The sequence below is a fragment of the Raphanus sativus genome, chromosome 9 (genome assembly GCF_000801105.2).
Source record: "Raphanus sativus cultivar WK10039 chromosome 9, ASM80110v3, whole genome shotgun sequence".
NCBI classification, from domain to species: domain Eukaryota; kingdom Viridiplantae; phylum Streptophyta; class Magnoliopsida; order Brassicales; family Brassicaceae; genus Raphanus; species Raphanus sativus.
In genome coordinates, this window is record NC_079519.1 from 6,949,043 (window position 1) to 6,974,932 (window position 25,890).

Genomic DNA, 25,890 nt, shown 5'->3' on the forward strand with positions numbered 1-25,890 from the left:
TAATTTCAAAGCCGCGAAATGCAAGCTATGAATAGATGGTTAAACCAAGTAAATTCAAATGTACCGGTTTACTCAGAAGAGACCGGTCCAACTATTGTACTCGTTTAGTTGCTTCGTTCGTTCTTCTTCTCTGAAATGGTGAATTAGATAAAACAGAGAAAAGGAGAAATCCTTTTTTTTCCCCAAATGAATCCTTCAGGAGGACGCTTCTCACTCCAATCCCTCCTCAAAAGCGGCTTCTCTCCAACCCTAACCTCTATCGAAACCTTCCTCCGACACCTCCACCGTCGCCACAAGTTCAACACCATCCTCCACATCTACTCCCAGCTCCACTCCAACAACCTCCCGATCACCCACGCCATCCACTCCCTCGTCTCATCCGCACTCCTCAATCTCAACACACACGAAGACGCCCACCAATTCATCTCTCAATCATCCCAATTGTTTCCTTCCTCCCCCTCGACGCTCTCCTCGCTGATTCACCGATTCGTCTCCAGAGGAGAGATGGAGAAAGCGGTGGAGGTTCTGGAGATGAACGAGAGAGCGAGCAACTTCGTCTCTAGCGCTGTGGTTTCTCGGTTTTGCAAGATCGGTAAACCGGACCTCGCGTTAGGGTTCTTCGAGACCGCTTTAAATTCAGGAGCTTTATCGTCGCCGAGCGTTGTGACTTACACCACGATCGTCACCGCTCTTTGTCAGTTAGGTAAAGCTGACGAAGTCAGAGACTTGGTTAGTAGACTGGAGCAAGAAGACGAAGGGTTCGAGTTTGATTGTGTTTTCTTTACCAACTGGATTCATAAAGGAGGTGCCTTGACGGACGCACTAATGGTAGATAGGAGAATGGTGGAGAAGGGAATAGAGCGAGATGCTGTGAGCTATACGATACTGATAGATTGGTTTTCGAAGGAAGGGAGCTTCGAAAAGGCGTTTGGGTTGTTAGGGAAGATGATTAAAGAGGGGATGGAACCGAGTTTGATCACTTTCACTGCTATTATGAGAGGACTCTGCAGGAAGGGTAGACTTGAAGAGGCGTTTAAGTTGTTTGATAGAGTTTTAAGTGTGGGAATTGATGTGGATGAGTTTGTGTTTGTGACTTTGATCGACGGAGTTTGTAGGAAAGGGGATTTGAACCGAGCTTTCTCTTTGTTGGAAGATATGGAGCAGAGAGGGGTTAGACCGAGCGTCCTTACTTATAATACTGTGATTAATGGGTTGTGCAGGGCGGGGAGAGTGTCAGAGGCGGATGAGATTTCGAAAGGGGTTTTGGGAGATGTATTTACTTATAGTACTTTGTTAGATAGTTATATCAAGGAAGAGAATGTTGTTGCTGTTTTGGATGTTAGGCGTAGGTTCGTAGAAGCTAGGATCCCTATGGACTTGGTTATGTGCAACATTCTCCTCAAAGCGTTTCTGTTCGTTGGTGCGTATGGAGAAGCTCACGTGCTTTACAGAGCGATGCCGGAAATGGATCTGACTCCCGACGCAGTCACGTATTCGACGATGATTGAAGGCTGCTGCAAAACGGGGGAGATCGAAGAGGCGCTTGAGGTGTTTGATGAGTTGAGGAGAAGCTCGGTTTCCTCCTCAGCTGTGTGTTATAATCGAATCGTTGGTGCACTCTGCAAGAAAGGGATGTTTGAAACCGCCACGGAAGTTCTTACGGAGATGTGTGATAAAGGTTTGTGTCTAGACGTCCATACATCTCGTACCTTGTTACATTCTATTCATGCCAGCGGAGGCGAGAAAGGAATACTCGGTTTGGTTTCTAGACTCGAGCAGTTGAGTTCGAACATATGTCTTACGATGTTCAATGATGCTATATTGCTTTTATGTGAGAGCGGTTCTTTGGACACTGCGATTGAAGTTTATATGGTTATGAGGAGGAAGGGTTTAGCTGTTACATGTCTTTCTACGTTTCTAAAAGCACTGGTTGACAATCTCAGAGCATTGGATGCTTATTCACTTGTTGTAAACGCTGGTGAAGATACGCTGCTTTCCATGGATGTTATCGATTACACAATCATCTTGGACGGTCTCTGCAAGGAAGGGTTTCTGAAAAAGGCATTAGATCTGTGCACAGTTGCTAAACAGAGAGGCATCATTCTCAATATCATCACTTACAATACACTCGTACATGGACTTTGCCAGCAAGGTTGTCTTGTGGAAGCTCTTCGTCTATTTGATTCGCTTGAGAGAATTGGTTTAGTCCCTTCTCATGTCAGTTACGGAATTTTGATTGACAGTTTATGCAAAGAGGGGTTGTTTCTTGACGCTGAGAAGTTTTTGGACACGATGGTGTATAAGGGACTTGTACCAAACATTCTCATTTACAATTCCATGATTGACGGGTACTGCAAACTCGGGAGAACAGAGGAGGCCATGAACGTTTTATCTCGTAAGATGATGGGAAGGGTAACACCAGATGCATTCACAGTTAGTTCTTTGATCAAAGGTTACAGTAAAAAAGGTGACATGGAAGAAGCTCTCAGAGTGTTTGCTGAGTTCAAAGGTAAAAACATCTCAGCCGATTTCTTGGGGTTTCTGTATCTGATCAAAGGCTTATGCACGAAAGGGAGAATGGAAGAAGCGAGGAGCGTCCTGAGAGAAATGCTTGTTTCAGAACCTTTTGTTGAGCTGATTAACAGAGTTGATGCAGAACTAGTTGAATCTGAATCAGTCAGAGGCTTCCTCGTGGAGCTGTGTGAGCAAGGAAGGGTCCCTCAGGCTGTTAAAATCCTAGATGAGATAAGTTCAACGTTCTATCTGTCTTCTGGTAAAAAAAACTCGGGTTCTTATCAAAGGTTGCAGCTATTGAATGGTGTTGGTGAAAAAAAGGTGGAGGGAGAAGGCTGTGTTGATGATTTTCACAGCCTTCACTCAACCGTTAGCTCACTCTGCTCCAGTGGGAAGCTGAAGCAAGCTAATGAGTTTGTTATGTCTGTGCTCTCATGTATGCCTAAATAGGCCAAATCGAAACTCATCTGAGCAGCTGGTTGGATTACCTACAGTCTGTTAACATCTTTTCTGTAAGATAAGACTGGTAAGTTTAAAATCTATTTGCTTGTTTATTTTGCAGCTTGTGAATCTCCTGCAAAACTTTGTGTTTGTACTTCTCATGAGTTCTTTACTTATTGTAGGAACCTCTAGAGAGAATTATATATGCATCATCAGAGAGGCACAACAATAGGAGCTTGAGGAACTCTAGGCTGTAGTGGAACACAGTCCCAGTCTTTACCTGCTCGAACCACAGAGAAATGCTTTGGAATCCATGATTGTCCAGAAGCCTCTCTTTGCCTCCGAGACTCTCTCTGCTTCTCCTCCACATCTCTCTTGCCTTCTCTTGCTTTCTCCCACTCTTTATTCATAATTCCTTCGCTAACCTCGCTCCACACCATCGCCGACTCGCTCTCACTCACCTCCTGCAGGTTCTTGACAACGGGTGTTCTGAGCTCTGCAATGTGTTCACTGGCGTGGTATATAATCTCAAGCTCTCCAGTCTTCAGATTTTTTGCAGTAACGGTTCTGTAAACATCATGTTACACACTTAAATGTTTTGCAACTGCAATAAGATTTTTAAAGATGGGAGGTTTTGTTTTTGTTACCTGTCCCAGTGTCCAAAGATTTCATAGAGTCGTTTCCCAGAGGAAGATTCAAAGATCTTTCCCTTAATGGATCTCTTGTTGCTTCCTGTGAATCTACTTAAGAATGAATCAGACAGTAGTTGCAGTTCGGCCTCGAGTCCAGTCTCCAGGCACTTTATCACGATCTTTCCGGCCCAGTGAGCCCCTGTCGCCGGCAGAAACGTCATCACAAGTCTTGGTTGGTTCATTTCGTAAGTCTCTTTTTGATTTAGAAGTTTCACCACTCTTTTGCCCTTAACCTCGACGTCCACATACGCACCTTTATTTGTTTTTAAAAAAATGATAATCAAAATAGACCCACTCTTATATTTAATTTAATTTTTATATATTAGACTGGATAAAAATAATAAAAATGATTTCGTACCACGAAATTTAGGTGTGAAGTATTGACAGAACGTTACGTCAATGTTTTCTTTCTCGTGGGTTGCATGAAGAGCAGACACTGGTGGATGATGCGATATCTGCACATAACAACAAAAAGCTAATGATTACACTTTCGCATTGAAATAGTAACACACTTGTTATTAATTTAGATAGTGTAGAAAAAAATAAACTTGCTTGCTCCATGAGAACGTTAAGGTCACCATTGGACACATGGTGAGTTTCGCCGACGATAGGATTATACGGGGCCAAGCCAAAGATCAATGGCCGGAGAGTTGAGATGTTCCACGTTACGATTGATTTGAGCCGGTCTATTGGTTGGTCACGGCGACCACACTCTCCCAGTAAGTCTTGACCGTTGAAACTGTAGACCATCTCGCCATAGCACTGAAGTTGCGACCTCGGTAGGTTCAGTTGAGGTGGAAGCTTTTCTCAGTAAATAAAAAAATATTAAGTTTTTTTTACCAGAAAAATTACCAAGTTAATTTATTAGAAAAAAGGAAGTAAAAATCTGTTCACCAAGCCAGACAAAATGTATATATATATTTTTTTTTTGAAAAAAGGCTTAAATGTACTCCCTCTGTATCAATATAAGTGGAGTTTTATGATTTTTATTATGTTTCAGAATAAGTGAAATTCACGCTAATCTAGATACAATTAATTGTCATTTGAAATCTCTAACCAATTACAAAATAGTATATTTTTTTTAATTGGTTGAAATAGTATTGTTTAATGCTATTTTTATACAAACAAGACAAACCACATAAAATTTTGTGTTTTCTTAATCTTTGTGAAAAAAATCTTAAAACTCACTTATAATGATACAGATGGGAGTATATATTAAGATAGTGGTAGGTAAGATATTTTCTTATTATTTACCACAAAATATATATATTTCCTTTTTTAGCAAACTATCTTATCTTCCACAAGATAGATTTTCTTTTGTTGGTAACTGAATCCGTGGAAGATAGAGATTATTAGACCCAAAATTGACAAACTGGCAAAAACGTATAGAGTGAAAAGGGAGTTACATACCTGAAAGTTAGTGAGATCGGATCCTGGCCGTACGTTTTTGAAGAGACTTAGAATCCGTTGGATGAGATTGGAAGTATGTTCAGAGTATTTCTCATCTTCTAACGAGAAAGGCTTCGCCAACACTACCTGCTTTCTCATTCCTTCTCCTTCTTCCTCCTTTGTACACAGAACAACCGCCCAATGAAACATTTTTTTTTTTTGGTAAAAGCCAATGAAACATTATTATTATATATAGTGAATAATCATATGAATGAAGTTGATAACACATACCATATGATAAAGAAAACCTGATTATAAGCAACTGTTTTGACGTTTATTGATTTTAAAGATTCTATGAAGCAAAATAACAGAGAGAGAGAGAATCAAGAACCCTACTGATCAAGCAGACAAGAAAAAAAAAACAGAAACAAAAATGTATATTAAAATTAGGTAGTGGGTGCTATTAAAAGATCAACATTTCCGAAGAGAATCATCTTACAAGGCAAACTCTTAAAATGGAAGACAGAAAGACAAAGGAAAACGAATATCAACGTATGTGACTATGTGTATATATATTGTGTAAATATATACACGCACAAAATTTAGTTGTTTTAATCATAAATGCGATATTTTTGTGAACCACTGTTTATCATTTTAATTTTATTATATTCCACTCATTTCATAAAAAATGTCGTTTTGACATTTACCATACAAATTAAAAAAATAATTTAAATATATTTAAATTTTTAATAAATATAAATTTTCGATTAATAGTATTTGAGACAAATAAAATTATTATAAAACCAATATATTCTAATTAATATTAAGCTAGAAATTGCATTGAAATCCTAAAATGACTCTTTAAATATGTTAAAATAGCACTTACGAAATAGAAGGAAAATATAATAGTATGACAAATTGACAATTGTATAATATTGTTGGTAAGATTAATCATAATTATTATTTTTAAATTTTTTATCAAAAATTAAATCATCATATATATTCTCTCTTTTTCACAAAGATATTTTCTAAAAGTTTCAGACATGTTAAGAAAAAATCCAGTTTAAATATACATATATAACTTTTTAAACTAAACAATTCCTATGAGTCTAAACTAGTAATCAGAAAATATAACTACTGTTAAAAATATTTATTAATATCTACAGTTTCTCACTACTCCCTCTGTTTTTAAGTAGGTAATTTTAGTTGAATGCACGAAGTTTAAGAGAAATATTATTTATTTTTTTAAAATAGCATTTGATATATAAATTAAATAGAGTTAAACCAATCATAAATAAATCTATATAATTTGATTGGTCACACTATATTTAACAAAATTAAAAGTTACATAGAATAATGAAAACTATTTCTATTTTGAAACAAACAGAATTTTCTTAAACTACTTATAATATGAAACAGAGGAAGGAAAAACATATTATAACAAAAGGAGAAAAAAATCAGCATTAATCTCTCTGTTTAATAAAAAAAACTATTTTGATAATTTTTCTTGTTAAGCAAAGAATTTTATTTTATTTTTATTTTTTTTTAAATAATTCATTTTGATGACAAAAAAAATTTGAATAGATGACAAAAAAAAAATTCATTTTATACTTACTTAATTCAATATTAATTATAAAATACATTAATTTTATAAATAATTTAATTTATCTCAACTATTATTAGTTAAATATTTGTTATTAATAAAAAAATGTATCTCAATTATTATTTTAATCTGTAAAAATATTAAAATGACACTCTTTCGTAACCAGATGGAATATCAATAGTCCGAAGAAAAAGAAAGAGTTGTTTGGCTAACGAACGCAAAAGATATCTATAGACAAGTTAAACGACGCATTAGATGATGCTAATATCTCATTGATTTATTTTACTATATCAATGTTCTAAACGATTGGTTGTTGACCATTTTTATTTTATTTTTCTCGTCAACACAACCCCTGAACAATGAAAATGAAGAACAACAACAGAAAGATTTCTAAAAAACTCTCTCTCTAGGACAAAACGCTCTGTCCTCTCTATATACACCCACCGCGATTAACTGCTTCCGGGCGGCGGTTTGGCTCCCACAGCCACCGCCGGTCCGGCTCCCCTTTGTCTTTTCTTTTTCTTTCCTTCTGCATGCGTTGAACGATGAGGAAAGGTCAATCGGCTCCCCTGTTCTGTTGTTTTTATCGGCTCCGGGATGAGGAGGCTCTCATCGCTCACTCATCGCCGGCTTCTGTTTCCGGCATCGCATCTCCTATTAGATGGTTGACTGGCGTTTCGTCTCTGGGGCCATGCCGTTCCCTCTGCGGTGGTGGTCGCTGGCTTTCGTCTCCGTGGAAGTGCTCGCACTGTAAGGTTTCTAATTGGGGTTGGTGGCCGGGCTTGAAAGCGATTTCTTCTTTTAATCGATGGACGTTCTCCGAAGCGCCGGCGTGTGTGTTGAAGAAGCCGATTCCCAATACTTCTGATTTTTGTTGTCGGAAGTGGGTTTAGGCGTTCGTTGGAAGTTTCCCGGTGGTCTTTTTCCGGGGGTCAATTTGCTTGGTCTAGTTCAGTGGCGACTTCAGCACCGAGTCAAAGTAGGTGGCTACGCTATGGTGGAGAGACGGCCGATGATCCTACCGGCGTTTTCCAGTCAACGGAGGAGATGACTCTTCAATCACCGCCACGCATTTTTTTGGGTGTTGGTGTAAACACGTGGAGCGGTGGACGGTGGGTTGGGTCGATTTTCATTAGACCTGGAAACTGTAGGGGTTTGTGGGTTGTGTTTTCTTTGCTTGGACCCGAATCTTGTGGGCCGGGTTTGTAAATCTTATTATCTGGTCTTTGGGTTTTTATATTAATAACTAGATATGAGCCCGTTGCGTTGCAACGGTTTTGTTTGCTGTTTTAATTTAATAGAAAACATAAAATAATAATCATTTTACTATAGTTTTGTGATTGATTTGCATATGTTGTGTGAGTTTTATTTTATAACTGAAAAATAATTTTCATACATAATTTCAAGTTAAAATTTGTACTTTACAATAATGGTACATAGATGAATTGTTATCAACTTTTGACTTGGATTAAAAAAACATTATATCTAAATTTTTGAATTGAACTCAACCCAAAATAAAAAATTGAATGAAAATAAAAAAAACTGAAAGTCGAATAACGCCAATCAAGTAAATGACAACATTATACATTTTCTTATGTACTAACCTAATGTTTTATTAAATAATTTTTTGAAATTTTAATACTATTTTTTTAAAAAAAGGGAAATGTTCTATTTTATAAATATCCTTTTTATTTACAATAAAAATAATATTAAACACTCCTTTACATTTTTGATTAGGATTATAGAAATAGAAAATTACTGTTATATAACTTTATACAATTAGCTTCTCTTTAGAATTTTAGAAATAAATAAATTTCTATAAAATAATTATTGCTAGTTACTACTCCCTCCGTTTCACAAAGAGTGTCACTTAGACACTTTTCACACATATTAAGAAATTCATTAAAATGTATTTATGTTTTCATTAATATCACATATCTAACCAATAGTATTTTAGATAAATAGTTTTATTTATAAAATCAATGCATTTTGCAATTAATTTTGAGCTGAAAGGTTGTATAAATTACATTGGTATTGTAGAATGACACTCTTTGTGAAACAAGAAAAACGAGTTGAAGTGACACTTAATATGAAACAGAGGGAGTAACAAATAATTTTAAAATTACTCTTTTTACAATTTCTATCAATAATAATTTAAACTTATTTTTTTAAATTAATAATTTTTAGTATAATGTTCATCATTAAGTTCTCTATTAATTTTTTTATCAAAGAAGTTGTTACAGTTCTCTTTTGGTTATGACTTAAAAATATGATACAAATCTCTTTTGTTTAGGATTTTGTTCTAAGAAAAAAGAAAAACAACTGTTAGATATTCTTTTACAGTGTTTTAGGGTTTTAGAAAAATAAATTAATAATATATAATTATTTACAATTATATTTTTGTTTAGGATTTAGAAAAATAAAATTACTATGAAATAATTATTTCAAGTTAGTAATAGCTATTTTGCCATTTTTAAAAGTTGCCATTTTCAAAATTTGTTTTTAAAATATCACTAATATTTTTAAAAATTTAAAGTAATGACATATTTTTATTGATACATTCATAATCTAATTTTTTAATCGACACATGTTACAGTGATATCGAGTAGAATATTCGAAGTTATTTTTGGTTTATAAATTTTTTAACAAAAAAATATTAAAAATGAAAGTTAGTTAGTTATAAGAAAATAAAATTAATGTTACATTTTTATTCTATTCATAAATTTATAAAAGGAAAATTAATAATTTTATAATTAATTTTTCTTTAAGATTTTTATACACATAAATTGGTTTTTATAAAAAATTATGTTTAGTTAAAATTATATATTAATCTTATATTTACAAACACATATTCATCATATCCACACATACTCATGTACAACAACAACAACCTCATAATTAGAAAAAAATTATGTTAGCATCATAAGATGTAACAAAGATGATAAAAAAATTGAGTTGTATAAAGAAATTTAAAGAAAATACTCATGTAATATATTTCACATAAATACTATTATATTTTGTAAAAATAATATGTGGAAAGTAAACCTAAATATAGATGTGAAATATTCGTAACTTTTTGTCATAATTGTTTAACATACAATTATATATTAAAAATGAAAGTTAGTTAGATATAAGAAATTAATAAGAATATTTTTACAATTTTCTTTAGTTTAGACTTTAAAAAGGAATTTATTTATTTAAAAGTTAGTTTTTATTAAATCACTTATTGTACTTGTTGGATTTTATAATTCGGTTTTGTTAATATTTATCTTGAAAGTTAATATTAATATTTTATAATTATCTTTCTTTAATATCTTTAAAAACAAAATTATAAAAAAATTAAAAATAATTATTTTCAAATATATTTTTACAATTGTTATTTTTTGTTTAGGCTTAAATAAAAAAAAGAAATTACGATCAATTTTTTTAACAATATGTAATTTTTAAAAACAGTATAATAGTAATTTTTATATAATCCTAAAAGAACCATAAAAGACTATTTTTGTAATGAATTCTTTTTTCTAAACCTCTTTTAAATAAAAAAAAAAGAGAATTGTATAGTTTTTTTACACAGGTCACAATTTTTTTTTAAAAAAATATTTACAAAGAAATAATTACTTTAAAATAGATTTTTACAATTATTTTCTTGTTTAGAAATAAAAAATGAAAATTACGATCAAATATATTTAAAAACATATAATGTAAAATACTAAAAATGGTAGTTTTGTAACTTTCCCTTTTTTAAAATACGAAATCCTAAAATATAATAAGATTTAGAAGACTATTTTTGTAATGAGAATTTTTGTTTTTCTTAATTTCCTTTAAATCCTTAAAAAAGAATTGTATTATATTTTGACACATGTTACAATCTTAAAATTTTATTGACAGATGTCGCAATCAAAAAATTAAAATTACTATCATATATTTTTAACAATATATAATATAAAAATTGTAATTTTGTAAAATTTCCTTTTCTAAAAATACTAATTCATAAATTGAACTTTAAAATACTATTTTTGTAATGGAAATTTTTTATTCTCTTTTAAATCTTTTAAAAAAATTGTATCATATTTTTGACACATGTAACCATCTTAAAAAAAGTTTGACACATGTCACAATCATGTTAATTAGTAACTTTGAAAAATCAAGCTTTATATAATAAGATAATAGATGGCAAAAAAAAATGAAGAACAACAAAAACAATTATGTCAAAGGGAACATTAATTTGTGGTGCGGGGAAGTAGCAGTAGTACTTGGCAGATCCAATGTTTGCCATTTTTCTTAGTACCAGTTAATACTTAATGTTATGATATCCACTGGTCCGATCATGGCTGACTTAATTTACGGAGTACTAGACTGTTAGGGGAATGGCCAGCAAAGATGCATGCATTTTTTGGACCATGCGATTTCTTTTTAAATTACTTTCTGCTGTGTAAGGGGTTGACTGGTTTTCCCGCAACCACCCGCAAACGCAGCTTTTGCGATTTGTAGCGGTTATTGGTGTTTCGTAACAATCACAGAAAACACTACAAATCGCTTCAAATCGCTCTGAACTTCTTAAAATCAAAAGCTGGTTCCAACTAGCGTTTGCGGACGGTTGCGGTTGGATAAAAAAAATTTCTTTTAAAACAAAACAAATAAAATTATAGTAAAAATATCCAATAAAAATTTTAAATTGAAATAATAGAAATTATAAAATGTATACATATTATATTTTAATTTATATTATAAAAATTTAAAACCAAAATATTTTCTATAAATTTTAAAAATTTAAAATATGATTTTATAAATATAAATTTTATATTTATTATATTATTATGATTTTTAATATTTTTATAATTATATAAAATGTAAATACTGTTAATTTATTATTTAACAGATGTTGCGTTTGATAGTTTACCAGTCATAAAAGTCCCGCAAACGCAACAATTTCTAACCGATGTACCAGTCGTACAAATCTCTAGAAAACGCTTAAAACCGCAATCATCCGCATCCGCAAACTCCCGCAACCGCAACCGCTGCGGTTACACCAGTGAGGCCCAAGATGATAGAAAGTGGGACAAAATGGTCACAGATTAATATATTTTCTCCCTTTCATACTAATATATGTTATAAAATTTTCACATTTTTTAATAAACCATATTAAAACTTGATTTATATGCATAGTTTTTTGTAATTTTATACTCTCTTCTTATGTTTTATATTAGGTGTTGTTGTAAAGAAGAAATTTAGTTGCAATATAAGAATGCAGAATTTATTAATTTTATTATCTATTTTTCTATTGGTTAAAATATGAGTAGGTATATGAGCAATGATGTTTTATATAGAAAATGTGCAAAACTAAATGATTTTTTAATATATATGCACAAGTCTAAAATGATATTTAAAACTAAACAGAATGAGAGTATTTTCTATATTTTTAAACTATAAGACTTTACAAAATGCAATTAATATTTTTGAACTTCACAGTTCTTCATTATTAATTAACAAAATTTGCATTGTAAATATAATTTGTTTGAAACAATTTTTTGTTTAGAAAATACATCTTTTTAAAACGGAATGGATTTTTGAAACAGAAGGGAACTGTTGATTAAGTAGAACAGTATATAATTGCCAATTTTGGTACCATTTATTGTTTTAACAAATAGTAGTAACAAGCGCAAAAGATAGAACTGAGCTTGTTGATACTTATCTTATGATATTTTATAGAGTTTGCTAAGGAAAATGGTTTGTCCTATGAATGTCATTAATGGGTATGGGAAACAAAGAGATAATAAGAGAAAGAGACGATGACACGACTTACATTTTGTATCACTGATTTTAACAAGTTCAAAGCTAAAAGCCTAAAACATCACCCCTTCCCCAACTACAATCATTTATTTCTACTCTGACATCAAATTCAATTCGGTACGTCAGAATGTAGAAATCAAAAGCATTAATCGTAATGTGTAAATATGAGTCATGACCTCTGAGGTCAAGTATTGAATCGCTGACTCTATCTGGCTATCTGCCAACGATTACAAAACCTTATGTAGAAGCCAGGTGGTTTGCTTCTTGTTGGTTACTATTATAATACCCTACTAGACTTTGATTTGTGCATCTGCACGGCTATTTACATTTTTTATAATAAAATTTAAGATTAGTTGTGTTTTTTTTGGTGTGAAGATTAGTTGTATTTTTAATTGTAGTTTTAGTTGTTAATAGTCTTTTGGATATTCAAATAAGCAAAATAATATTTTTAAAATACACAGATTCCATAGAAAAGTAATATACTATATTATTCACTTTTATTGGATCACAATTTGTTTTATATACCAAATAATTTTAACATTTTCAACATTTACACAAAACTTAATTAATTCAAAGTCCTAAAAAGGAAATTTATGAGTAATAAAGAAACTTTATGATGTATAAATCTATAAATAACAATATTATATAACTAAAAATTATCAATACATATGCTAATTTTATATTAAAAACAATTATGCTAAGTGGAAAAGATGGCTAAGTGTTAAATATGTTTCAAATGATCTCAAGTTCTCAACTAAACAATGATATATCTACGTTTTAGTTTAATTATTCGCTTGACCAAAGAATATTGTATGGCTAAATATTTGACACCATTAAAGCTTTTTGGAAACAGTTGTAGTATTTTATTTTAAGAAATGAAAGATTGATGTTAGCATAGTATTAGGAAATTTGGTGTAATAACTACAATTTTTAAGGAAACAAATATTTGTTATATTTTTTGTAAGTTCATTTATTAAAATTAATTATGGTTAAAATGCAAAAGAGGGATGGCATTACATGTAATCAAAAGGTTATTCTAAAGGTTAGTTCATATTTGTACTTCACTTTTGATAGATTAGATTAGATGTGTTAGTGTACCAAGTCAAAAAGATGCCCTTCCTACCATTCTATTTGTACTTATTGCAAATCACAAAAGTTTATTTATTTTGGAGGAAGAGGGAAGTGAAGTATAGTATTACAATAGTTCTTAAAAAAACAAATCATTGGTAGCTAATAGAAGCCATTGATACACTCAAAAGGTTTTTGAATACGCACCAAACCTTCAAGTTGTTCATTTAGGATCCGAAGTACGAACTCCCTGGCGCTTGAAGAACTCTCTGAACCCATAAGGGCTCATATCATAATTGTACTGCCCAAAAGAAACAAACAAGACCAATGATTAGACTCTGCGGTAGATTCATACGTGCATTTTCTTCGCATTGTTTCAAACAACAATGCAGGTTTCTATACACACAAAAAAAAGATGCTTCAACTTACAGGTACGACTTTCACAGAATAGCGGGTGATATTTGGATCCTGTACCTTTCCTTCATTCCCCGCCTGCATCAGAAGAGTTTTCAGTTGAGAAGATAGACCAAAGGAGCATGCCATGCTTCAATACAAGCAAAAAAAAAGAGAGAGAAGTATACTTGTTGTGGGCTATGGAATATTTCAATGAAGGGATATTCGCTTTTCTGGCGAGTTATGCAGAATCCAGGATACTTGGGGCACTCAACCTGAAACAATCCAATCACAAAACAGTCACTTACTGGTTTACAAAACCCTTTTTGTTATTGTCACTCACGCGCATAAACTTGATGTTGGGATAGAACTCAGCAGCAGCTTCCTCAAGCATCCGGTCAAGATGTTGTGTGTAGTTACTTCTGTTATAACATAACGAGACGAACCGTGAGTAGGAAGGAATACAGAAAAAAGGAGCATAATTTGAGCTGGGGAAGGTAATAAGTTAGACCTAATGGTGAATGCGACAACGACAGGATAGCCTTGGTGAAGGAGCTGGACAAACTCTCTTTCTGATGTGAAATGGATAACCCGCGATGGCCCTAGATCCTTAGGGTAACCACTGTAGTACCTTCATTTCAGCACAAGAAGAGAAAAAAAACACCTTGTCATGTTCAGCTGACTCTATGGCATAGAAAGTTGTAGACTTTAAATGAGAACAAACTAAAAAAAACTCATTACCTGCAAGTGGAACGAAGCTGGAGAAGCATTCTATCGAGAAATGAAGTGTCTCCCATCTGAGAAGCAGACCAAAAAAATGTATCAGGCTCAAGGGAAGGGATGATGATCCTGTTACTCGAGAAAGTCAAACTCTTAAGCCAATGCAACATCAGGCTCATTTTAGTCAATTGGATAGTTTTATTTTTTCTTTCAGGCATTTCATCGAACAACATTAGGGCATTTAACACCATGTGAGATTTTATCACATCAACGACGAAAAAAGAAAGAAAACAACACTCAGGGCCTATCCAAAAACGTATCACGAGTGATGGGTCTTGTGAAAGAATAGAAATTGATTGTTGCTTTCTTATATATTTGCTAGCAAACGAGAATTTCAAATCAACTCTGGGAGAAGAAGCTTTGAGGAGGAATAAAAACCTGAAGGATGTTGTCTGGTTCTTCAGAATTGATCTCACTTCTCGAAGCAGAATCGTTGGTTACAAATCAGAGATGTAGAAGAAGACTTAAGTATAGATTCCTCCTCTAGCTAAGCGTGGGAAGGAAGTTGGCGATCTGCAAAGTGAGTATTTTGTTTTCAACTCTTGCTTGTTCGACAAATATGGTCTACGTTTTTTTTTTATGCTTTAGAGGCTTAGTTCTTTTTTTTTGGGCTTTGTTAAGGTTCTTCTTTGTTGCTGGCCTTTTTATTATTTTCGATAAATATAAAAACTCTATAACTTAATAATTAATGTATAAAATTATTAAAATAATTTAATTTAATTCATATATAATATATAGGGAAAATTCCACAAAAATACCCGAACTAAATTTTATTAAACTTTTTAATACCTAAACTTTTTCACTACCCAATTTAATACCCCAACTAATTATTTTGCTTATTTTAATATCCAAACTTTTAAAACTGTGCCCACTTTAATATCCGAACTTTATTTATTTTAATAAAAATACTAATAAGTTTCAAATAAAATTTTTAAAAATCTCTAAAATTTACAAAATAAACTCAGAAAATTCTAAATTTTTTTGGTGTTTGAGAAACAAAAATAACGAAATAGTGTAAAATATTAAATTTTGTAATAAAATTTTTAAGTTTTAAATATTGTATTTAGTTTGTTTTCTGAAATAAAAACTAAATTTATTTTTATCATTCAAATTCATTTATATTTTTAAAAATAAAGTTTCCATGTTTTACCTACCTTCTTTTCTAAATCTTAAAATAAAACTAGATTTTTTAATATATTTTTCTTAGATTTTTGAAATTTTATTAAGTTTTGTTTGAAACTTATTAGTATTTTTATTTAAATAAATAATGTTTGGGTATTAAAGTGGGTACAGTGATAAAAGTTTGAGTATTAAAATGAGCAAAATAATTAGTTGGGGTATTAAACTGGGTAGTGAAAAAATTTGGGTTTTAAAAAGCTTAACAAAATTTAGTTCGGGTATTTTTATGGAATTTTCTCTAATATATACTAATTAAGTTGTATAAATTGACTTTCGTATCTTTTTATTATGTTATTTGAAAAAAAGTTCAAGTATCAAAGTTACATATCTTATAATATAAATATTAATTTATATGTATTTATCTATAAAATAATCCCAAACTATTAAAATACAAATAAAAATCTTAGATTAATTTTATTTTAAAATAAAATCAAACTATACAATGTTACCATGTATTTACATTACAACCTTATACAAGTTTAATAACACCATGTATTTATTTCAGAGGTCTAAAAATTTATCATCAAATAATGTTATATTTTACATTGGCATATTTTAAAATTGATTTAAACTAATTTCTTATGCTTAATAATTTATTGGATATTAATTTATAAATTTCTATTGTATGTGATTTTGTATCAACTATGTGGTTTATTTTGTTGGGAACATAATTTATTGATATTAGATTTTTTTGAACTAAATTGATATTAGATTTTGTTGATATTAGATTTGATCTTAGATTTTGTTGGGAACATAATTTATTGATATTAGATTTTTTTGAACTAAATTGATATTAGATTTATAATGAAAGAGTAGATAATAACTAAGATATTTTTTATAAACTTTGCAAGGAATATACGAATTTTGTTAATGTTTTATATGTCAATCATTTTAATTTTATTTTAATATTTTACATCATTTTCACTTAATTATTTAACATTCATTTTATGTTTAACCTCTTAAATAGTTTTGTCTAATACTTATTAGAAAATTATAGTGAAATTGATGTTTTTCTTGTTCCAAAAAAAATGAAATTAGTATCCATTTACATATCATAAAAATCATGAATTCCAATATAATTTTTTTTTTCAAATTGTTTACTTCAAAAATAATTAGGTTCTAATTATTTAAAGAAGTGTGTTCAACTAGTTCAATATTTTCTTCATTCACATTGTGCCACGTGGGAAAAAGACCTCATTTCAATAGTATTCAATTAGTTGAAAGTTTTTAACTCAGTTTAATCTATATTTGCATTTTTTTACAATTCAACAACTTCATTGTATAGATTTAGCAGTTGAATCTCTAATTTGTCTATTACATTGTTTATGGTTTTACTAGTAGAGAATTTAATTAAAAAGTATGTAATAAAGTAAAAATAAAATCAGTTTACTAATCAAACTTACAATATTTTTATCAGGCATACAAAATTTATAGTATAAGGATTGATATGATAATAAAATTTTCTTATTGGGTATATTATTTCAAAATATTTAGATTAAACTTGATTTAGCCAAAAGGCTGAGATATGTGCATCTGTTGTTTGGTTTTGTAGAGGGGACTCTTTTACATGTTTCTACAAAGTGAGAGATGCTCTTACATGTTTCTCTTTCATGCCTTCTGGAAAATACTAAAATAGATAAGACTGCTATTGAAAACTCTTCATTTAATCTATAGTATCAACAAACTCTTGTTCTTTCGTGATCGGATATGTTGACAACATTGCATCTTCTTTGAATCTTACATTATTTTAATATCTTTAAAATAATCACACCCAAAAAAATCAAACAAATTATGAATGAAAGCAGCTTGAACCAGTAATCAATCATCAAAGGGTGAACGGAGTCATTTTAAGCCAAAAGATTAGCCAGAACGGGACGCTGATGACAAACGGCTCGCAACGGCACGAGCTTACGCATAGCCATCCCTGGATTCTCGGCCATATCAATTTCCTCGCCGTTAACTTTTTCCCAGTCAAAGCATTGAATCAACGATCCCAAAGCCAACAACACCATCCTCTGTCCTAAAGCCGCACCAGGACACGTCCTTCTTCCATTCCCAAACATCATAAGCTTATTAGTGTTCGCAGCTTCTTTGTCTTCAAACCGCTCTGGCATGAACCTCTCAGGCTCATCCCATAGCTTCGGATCTCTATGGATGGCCCAAGCATTCACTAGTACGATGCTGCCACGAGGTACGTCGTATCCGCCAATCTTGAGGTCTTCAGAAGGACAACGGGGGACAAGGAGTGGTGCGGCAGGACATAACCGGAAGGTCTCGGAAACTATGTTTTGGAGATAAGGGAGATTCACAATGTCCGGTTCGTCGACCAAACGTTCATGTCCAATCTTATCATCTATCTCGGCTTTCGCCTTCTTCAACACTTCAGGATTTTTTAACAAACTCGCCATCGCCCATTCTAGCGTCACGGCTGCGGTATCCGTCCCCGCAAGCATCATGCTCTGTATTACATTCAAAATGTTAGTTCACACATATTTTGTAAAGATAAATTAAATAGTAAAATACATTAAGAGAGCATGATAAATCAATGTTATTCAAACATGTATTTTAGAAATTTATTTAAAATCCACTATTACTGGACTTGACATTTAGTTAAATATTGTGAAATTCAATTTTGAAAATATTTTAAATTGTAGAATTTTAAAGTTTTCATTTGATTTTATAGTGTTTGGATAGAATTTCTTAGTTAAAAATATTAAAACTCAAATCTCATACTTATTGGTAATATTTTAGAATGGTTAAACAAAGATCATTTTAAACTCTTTAATTCTTATAAAATCAACTAAAAACTTCTTATAAATCAAATTACCTTACACCCTATATATCTCTCTTTGTTAAAGATATATGTTTCAGAGCTTTTATGCATACTAATGAAATAAAATAAATTTTGATTATAAATAAAATTTTATATGATTATCTATTTTAAATAGTTTTAAACTAATAAAATTTGAAATAGTATAATTAATTTTTCCCAAGTTTATAACTTACCACTACTAGCTAGTAAAAATTTCTTTAGAAACCGCAAAATATTATTTTTCAAACAAGTTTTTCCAGAAAATATGTGTATCTTTAATTTCTAAAACAGATGTAGTAATATATTAAAGTTTGATATGAAGAAATATTCATTCGAACTTGTAAACGCATGCTACAAATTAAGAAATACAAAAAGGGATAATTTATATGATTATTTAGGTTTATATGTATGAGAAAACTTACGAGCATCAGGCCTTTGATCGTGACGTCACTGTAATACTTGGGTTGGTCTACTTGTAAAGACAACAAATGACTAAGCATTGTGTTGCTCTCTCCGTCTCGTCTGCAATCGTCGAGCAGTCGCTGCAAGAAATTGTCCATGGCTTCGCCGAGTGCTTTCACTTTCTTCTCGTAGCCATGTCCGAAAACTTTGAGAATTGGTAGATAATCTCCTGGATGGCTCGCACCACTGTTGTCGTTGATCTGCGTCACTAGTTTCTTGAATAGGTCCGCTTCTTCCTTGTTGTGAACCTTTGAGAAATAATTCATCTTAATTAGCCAAAATATTCCACATCGAATGACTTTTCATGCATGAGAAGTAGTAAACACAATACAGAACATGTCCAACTGTCCATGTTAGGTATTAATATTTAATATTTTGTACAAGAATAGAATAGTAAAAGATTAGTGAATTCAAAGGTATCAATCATTATTTTATAATTATTTAAATGAAACGAACCTGGTCTCCGTAGTAACGTCTCCCAGTGACCATACGGACGATATTATTGAACGTCAAATCTCCAAGAAGAGGCTCAAGCTCAACGACACGGCCATTATACTCACGTGAGAGTTTCATGAGCAACCGTCGGATCTCGTCTTTACGAACGGAGAGGAAGCCAGTGAGACGGTTAGAGGAAAGGATCTCAAGAGAGCAAATACGGCGGAGATTACGCCAATGATCGCCATAAGCGGCGGTCCCGATCGTGGTGTAGTCGTAAGCGACGTATTTAGCTGTCAGAAAATGCGGCCGGTTCGTTAAAATAACGTCGTTCTGACCAGTAAAGCATTCTCTGACGAGGGGCAAAGAAGAGATCACAACGACTTGGCGAGAGCCGTAACGTAGGGAGAAGATGTCACCGTACTTCTCCGCAAAACGACGGAAGAGACGGTGCACCGGTGGTTTCACTAGGTGGAGGTTGCCGACGATGGGAAAGGGAGTTGGTCCTGGTGGGAGATTGAAACGCTTGGATGAGAATAAGAATATGTAAGCTAGTAGAAATAATACGAGTGGTAACAGGACCAAAATGTAATCCATTTGATTCTTTCTTTTTTGGTTTAGTTAACAAAATGTTGTTTTTATTTTTTTAAGTCGAAGCTAACAAATCTTTAAGTGATAAAGGTTGATAGTCTATGTCTATATATATATGGGTTGGTTTGTGACGAAATAGATATAAATAAGAGTGCATGTTTGAACGTTGACTCATTATTTCTTTTGTTTGTTTTTTTCTTATTTTTATTGTACGTAGTGATACCTTGTTTTATACGACTTTTCTTTGACTTTGACAGGTTCTTTGTGTATATACTAATATGTGGGTTTTATCATGACGATTCACTAGAAAAAGGTTGGTACATGCGAACTCTCCTCGAAATTTCCAACATCCTGTGTTAGCTTTGATATTTCGATGCAAAGATGCGGTGAATCTAGAGCGGTACTATCCGCAAACGAAATTTTAAACGAAATTTTTATGATTTGCAGCGGTTATTGGCGTTTTAAAATAATCATAAAAAATGTTATAAATTATTTTAAACCGCTCTAAATATTTTAAAATCAAAAGCTGGTATCAATTAAAGTTGGGTCAATTAGGGGAATGGGCAACTTTTAAGTTTGAATTAGGAAAATAGGTCAACTCAAGTTTATATTAGGCAATTGGGCAACCTAGTAGAGAGAGAATAAATTTATGACATTTTTAACCTTTTTGCCTATTAAAATTGGCAAGCTGGAAAAGTAATTTCGTGGGACCCAAAATCCACTTTGCCTATAAAAAATAATTTTTTTCCCACTAACTTTTAACAACTAACTTTTGTGGACCCCATAAACATTCTTTATTCATTAAACTTTTGGATCATATTTAATATTTAAAAATCATATATGAGCAACTACTTTTAATATAATACATATTTTTTCATATATAAAGTCAACATAAATCTATACGAATTAATATAAAATCGATGTAAACTCTAAAATTTATGAAAGTTACCCAATAAATTATACATTTTGACTCATAAAAGAAACTTTCATATTTATGAAATCTACCCAAATAAATGATAATTCATAAAATTATGTAAATTTATGGATAATTATCATAAATTTGAGTAAATTTAATAAACTTGGAAACCTTCATAGATCCTTCATTTTTTGCCAAAATGGCAGGAAAACAAATTTGTCTACATTTAATTTTAATATAGTTGGGTAAATTTAATAAATTTGGAAACCTACGTGAATCTTACATTTTTTTTGGTCAAAATTGATCTCACACTTTTTGTTTTTGCCAAAAATAGAAACACTCACGAAATGCTACATTTTTTTCCCAAAAATAAAATGACAAATTGGGATCTGGCAGCAAAGTGCATTCGTTATAATTTTTATGTTTATAAAATGACAAAAATTGTTAATGAAATGACAAATTTGTTAATAAAATGACAAACCCTACACTTTTCACGATGAACTGATCTAATAACTTTAATTTTCAAGGATCATATCTACTTGCTAGAACCAATATAATCCCATATTGAGTACAACCTGCAGATTTCCAATCATCCCAAGTTCTTGATTAGTCATAGGTAGAGCCGTGCTTATAATCTATTGAAAAATATATCCGCTATAGTGCTATTTCACCCCAAAAAATAGAGTTATCCTTAGGTTCACCCCTAGAGTGAACATTTAGGTTCACCCAACCAATAGGAATCAAGTATTTCATAATTAATATTTTTTAAAAAGAAAAGAAAATATTGTCAAGTTATATTATGTTTTTAAAATAAATAAAATAAAAACAAATAAAAATAATAGCCGTTACAAAAAATGAATTTTTGAAAACTATTTTTAATATCGTCAAAAAACACTAAACCCTAAACCCTAAATCCTAAACCCTAAACCCTTGGGTATACCCTAAACCCTTGGATAATTTTAAACTCTAAACCCTAAACCCTAAATTCTAAACCCTAAACCCTAAATCCTAAACCCTTGGGTATACTCTAAACCCTTGGATAATTTTAAACTCTAAACCCTAAATTCTAAACCCTAAACTCTTGGATAAATCATAAACACTTGGATAATCTTAAATTCTAAATCAAAAACACTAAACACTAAAACATTAAATCTTAAAAATACTATTATGGTTTAATGTTTTTAATTTAGGGTTTAGTATTTATCCAAGGGTTTAGGATTTAGAGTTTAGAGTTTAGTGTTTTGTTGACGAAATTAAAATCTTTTTAAAAATCTTTTTTTTTTGCATATATTATTATTTTTATTTTTAATATTTTTATTTTAAAAATGTAATATAACTCGACAATATTTTGTTTACTTTTTTAAAAGATATCAATTGTGAAATGAGTGATTTCTATTGGTTGGTGAACCTTAAGGTTTACTCTAGGGGTACACCAAGATTAAGTCCAAAAAATATAGGATAATTTTGTGCCTCCATGTCAAGTATCTAGTGATTTTTATGTCTTAAGAAGTTAAGACTCAACCTGAGTTTGACCAAATTCTCTCGCATAAACTTCTTATCTTAAATATTTAAAATCATCAACAAAACACTAAACATAAACTCCTAAACTCTAAACCATGAATCCTAAATCCGGAACCCTTGGGTAAATCCAGAATCCGAATAAATTATACATTTTGACCCATAAAAGAAACTTTCATATTTATGAAATTTATCCAAATAAATGATAAATTATTCATAAAATTATATAAATTTATGGGTAATTTTCATAAATCTGGGTAAATTTAATAAACTTGGAAACCTACATGGATCTTTCATTTTTTGTCAAAATGGTAGGAAGAACAAATTTGTCTACATTTATCTTAAATATTAAAAACCATCAACAAAACACAAAACCTAAAATCCTAAACTCTAAACCTTGAATCCTAAATCCGGAACTCTTGGGTAAATCCAGAACCATTGGGTAAATCCAGAATCCGAAACAATCTGGAACCCTTGGGTAAATCCGGAACCCTATGCCTAACGTTTAATACAATCTAATTCACTATAACTCAAGAAATAAGTATACGTATACATAAGATGTACGAATATCTAAGGTGTACGAATATATAAGGTGTACGTATACATAAGTATACATAAGGTGTACGAATACCTTAGGTGTACAAATACCTAAGGTGTACGAATACCTAAGGTATACAGAAGGTGTACGAATACATAAGGTGTACGAATATCAACATAACCCATCTAATACTTAAGATGTACAAATACATAAGGTGTACATATACATAAGTATACATAAGGTGTACAAATACATAAAATATACGAATACCAACATAACCCATCGAATACTTAAGGTGTACGAATACAGAAGTATATGTATACATAAGTATACATATATTTAAGGTATACGAATACATCGGTGTACGAATACATAACATCTATGAATACCTTTTGTTTATATCCCTTATTGCATTGGAGAGTTTAAATACATATTAAGTATAAAATTTAAATACATCTACGAATACAACGAGAGCACAGTGCTCTCCAAAACAATTATACGTTAATTATTTAGAACTCACATTTTACTCTATATAAAATTTAAATATTTTGCTAATAACCTATTGGTATTATAATCTAAAATTTTGTCAATCTCATTATAGATGATCTAATTAACTAAAAGGTGGTAAAAACAATGAAATAATTTATAACAACATTTCATTTGTAAAAGCTGATATACCAAAATATTTTCATTAAATTCAATAAAATAAATTAACATATTAGTTTAATTGTGTTTTCATATATGTGAAGCACATTCATTTAGACAACATAATTTTTCATATAAAATTTAAGATTGTTTAGAAATGAAATGTTGAAATAAATAAGTGAAATACATCTTATAATAAAAAAACTAAACAATTAAATATTTTTTATAATAAAAAGCTAAACAATTAAAAAACTAAACAATTAAAGATTAAACAATAAATAATTGACATTAAAGACATCTAAAATGAAATATAATGAAAGATTTCTTTTAAAAAATACATCATATTTTTAATTATGAAATATATAATACAGTTACAAAAAAAATCAATAAAATCGAAATAAAATCTAGATAATTTTTCAATAGAAAAAAGACATTTTCTATTAATTGTTTAGTTTTTCTCAATAAAATCACAGCCATGAAAACTAGAATTTTAGATGGATATAAGATGTTTTAATAGAAAATAGACATTATATTATCTTGTATTATTCAAAGATTTTTTAAAAACTAAATTATTAAAAGATAATGAAATATAATTTAAACAATTAAAAGATAATGAAATATAATGAAATATTTTTTTAAAAACCAAACAATTAAGAGAATGTAATATGTAATACAGTTACAATAAATTTCAATAAAATCGAAATCTAACCTAGATAATTTTTCCCATTAGATTACTTTTAAGAAATCAATTTTTAAATTTTAATAAACATTTTTAGTATTTATACTTTTAATAATTAATAAATGATATATAGTATTTTTGTATGATATTAAGCATTCATTTTAATCATTTTTAGTGTATAAATATTACATTTAGGTGTCATATGTATAAATTTCATAAACAGGGGCTTGGAGTGTACATGAGCGTAATGGTTTCTTATTCTTCAGTTAAAGAAAAAATGATTTTTCTTCTTCAGTTAATTTAACTGTAAAGGTGGTGGTGTAGAAAAGAATGAGAGAGAAAAAGAAGATGAGAGGAAAAGAAGGAGAGGGAGATGATTTTCGTAGATGATGGTTGGTGGTGTGGAAAAGAAGGAGAGAGAAAAAGAAGGAAAGAGAAAAAGAATGAAAGAGGTGGTGTGACAAATTAAAGAATGAGAGAGGTGATGTGATAAATTTTATTTTAGATATATTTTAATTGAAATGGCAAAGATGTAAATAATGAATCTGACAAAGGTCCCAAAGGATATTTAGACATAAGTTTACATGGGCAAATGCAAAAAGTTGTCCAATTGGCTAATTTAAACTTGAGATCGCCCAATTCCCTAATTTCAAACTTGCGATTTGCCCAATTTGCCAATTTTTTCATTAAAGTTTGTAGTTTTCGGTTGCGGAAAAATAAAATTTATTAAAAAATAAAAAATATTCAATAAAATTTTATTTTAGTTTATATTATAAAATTTGAAAACAACAAATACTTTCTATAATTTTAAAAAATTGTTTAATTATATAAACATATTTTTATTTATTATAATATTATGATTTTTAATACTTTTATAATTATATACAATGTAAATGTTACTAATTCATTATTTAACAGTTCTTGAATTTGGTAGTTTCATAAATATTTTACAAATGCACTAATTTTTAACCAATATACTAGTCATACGAATCTTTTAAAAACTCTTAAAATCGCAACCATCACATCTACAAATATCCGCAATCGCATCTTTAATCGTTGCGGTTATACCGATCAGACTTTTAACTGTTTTTCTCACTAATATTTATAGGGTGAGTATTTAAAATATTTTTAGATAATTTCAAGATTCTAGATTAATTTTGTGTCTTGTGATGAATTATTTTTGTTTTGATTCGTATACAATTTTGCCCACAAATTATCATAAATATTAGTTAAACCATAAAATTTAGAATGACGTATATATCACTCAAAATTCTTAAAAAGTTAAAACTAGTAGAAGTGTCTAAAAAGGTTAGATTTGTTTTAGGAATTTCTCAAGCCGCATACAAGTACAGTAAACAATGAAACCAGACAAACTACGGCACTCTATAGCTAGAATTTCTAGTCAATGCCGACATATAAAGAAATTAACCCAAATACAGTGATAT

At 30.6% G+C, this 25,890-nt stretch overlaps 4 protein-coding genes across 7 annotated transcripts; 1 reads left to right on the plus strand and 3 right to left on the minus strand.

Moving 5' to 3' along the window:
- The first annotated feature begins 124 nt into the window (after positions 1 to 124).
- On the plus strand, positions 125 to 3,596 carry LOC108825524 (pentatricopeptide repeat-containing protein At5g57250, mitochondrial). Its single transcript, XM_018598824.2, has 2 exons — positions 125 to 3,040; positions 3,138 to 3,596. The coding sequence occupies exon 1, from the start codon at positions 187 to 189 to the stop codon at positions 2,962 to 2,964; it is 2,778 nt and encodes a 925-aa protein (XP_018454326.1). The 5' UTR covers positions 125 to 186; the 3' UTR covers positions 2,965 to 3,040; positions 3,138 to 3,596.
- On the minus strand, positions 3,044 to 5,565 carry LOC108825529 (oxysterol-binding protein-related protein 4C). 3 transcript variants are annotated; one of them, XM_056993564.1, is made up of 6 exons: positions 5,536 to 5,565; positions 5,058 to 5,213; positions 4,200 to 4,448; positions 4,006 to 4,102; positions 3,603 to 3,900; positions 3,044 to 3,522 (listed from the first exon to the last, which is right to left on the minus strand). In XM_056993564.1, exons 2-6 carry the CDS (start codon positions 5,193 to 5,195, stop codon positions 3,168 to 3,170), a joined length of 1,137 nt encoding a protein of 378 aa, XP_056849544.1. In that variant the 5' UTR covers positions 5,196 to 5,213; positions 5,536 to 5,565; the 3' UTR covers positions 3,044 to 3,167. The 3 variants fall into 3 exon arrangements, with proteins under 3 accessions (XP_056849544.1, XP_018454333.1, XP_056849543.1); XM_018598831.2 differs by lacking the exon at positions 5,536 to 5,565 and adding an exon at positions 5,328 to 5,485; XM_056993563.1 differs by lacking the exon at positions 5,536 to 5,565 and having other exon boundaries at positions 5,058 to 5,287.
- An 8,011-nt stretch (positions 5,566 to 13,576) lies between these two features.
- Positions 13,577 to 15,252, minus strand: LOC108825759 (uncharacterized). Of its 2 annotated transcripts, none has more exons than XM_056995275.1 (7): positions 15,049 to 15,252; positions 14,632 to 14,739; positions 14,402 to 14,521; positions 14,234 to 14,312; positions 14,079 to 14,165; positions 13,927 to 13,989; positions 13,577 to 13,798 (listed from the first exon to the last, which is right to left on the minus strand). In XM_056995275.1, the coding sequence occupies exons 2-7, from the start codon at positions 14,685 to 14,687 to the stop codon at positions 13,721 to 13,723; spliced, it is 483 nt and encodes a 160-aa protein (XP_056851255.1). In that variant the 5' UTR covers positions 14,688 to 14,739; positions 15,049 to 15,252; the 3' UTR covers positions 13,577 to 13,720. The 2 variants fall into 2 exon arrangements, with proteins under 2 accessions (XP_056851255.1, XP_018454613.1); XM_018599111.2 differs by having other exon boundaries at positions 14,632 to 14,687; positions 15,049 to 15,249.
- A 2,230-nt stretch (positions 15,253 to 17,482) lies between these two features.
- On the minus strand, positions 17,483 to 20,241 carry LOC108824003 (cytochrome P450 81F2). Its single transcript, XM_018597330.2, has 3 exons — positions 19,580 to 20,241; positions 19,084 to 19,371; positions 17,483 to 18,308 (listed from the first exon to the last, which is right to left on the minus strand). The coding sequence occupies exons 1-3, from the start codon at positions 20,153 to 20,155 to the stop codon at positions 17,697 to 17,699; spliced, it is 1,476 nt and encodes a 491-aa protein (XP_018452832.1). The 5' UTR covers positions 20,156 to 20,241; the 3' UTR covers positions 17,483 to 17,696.
- Between the last annotated feature and the right edge of the window lie 5,649 nt (positions 20,242 to 25,890).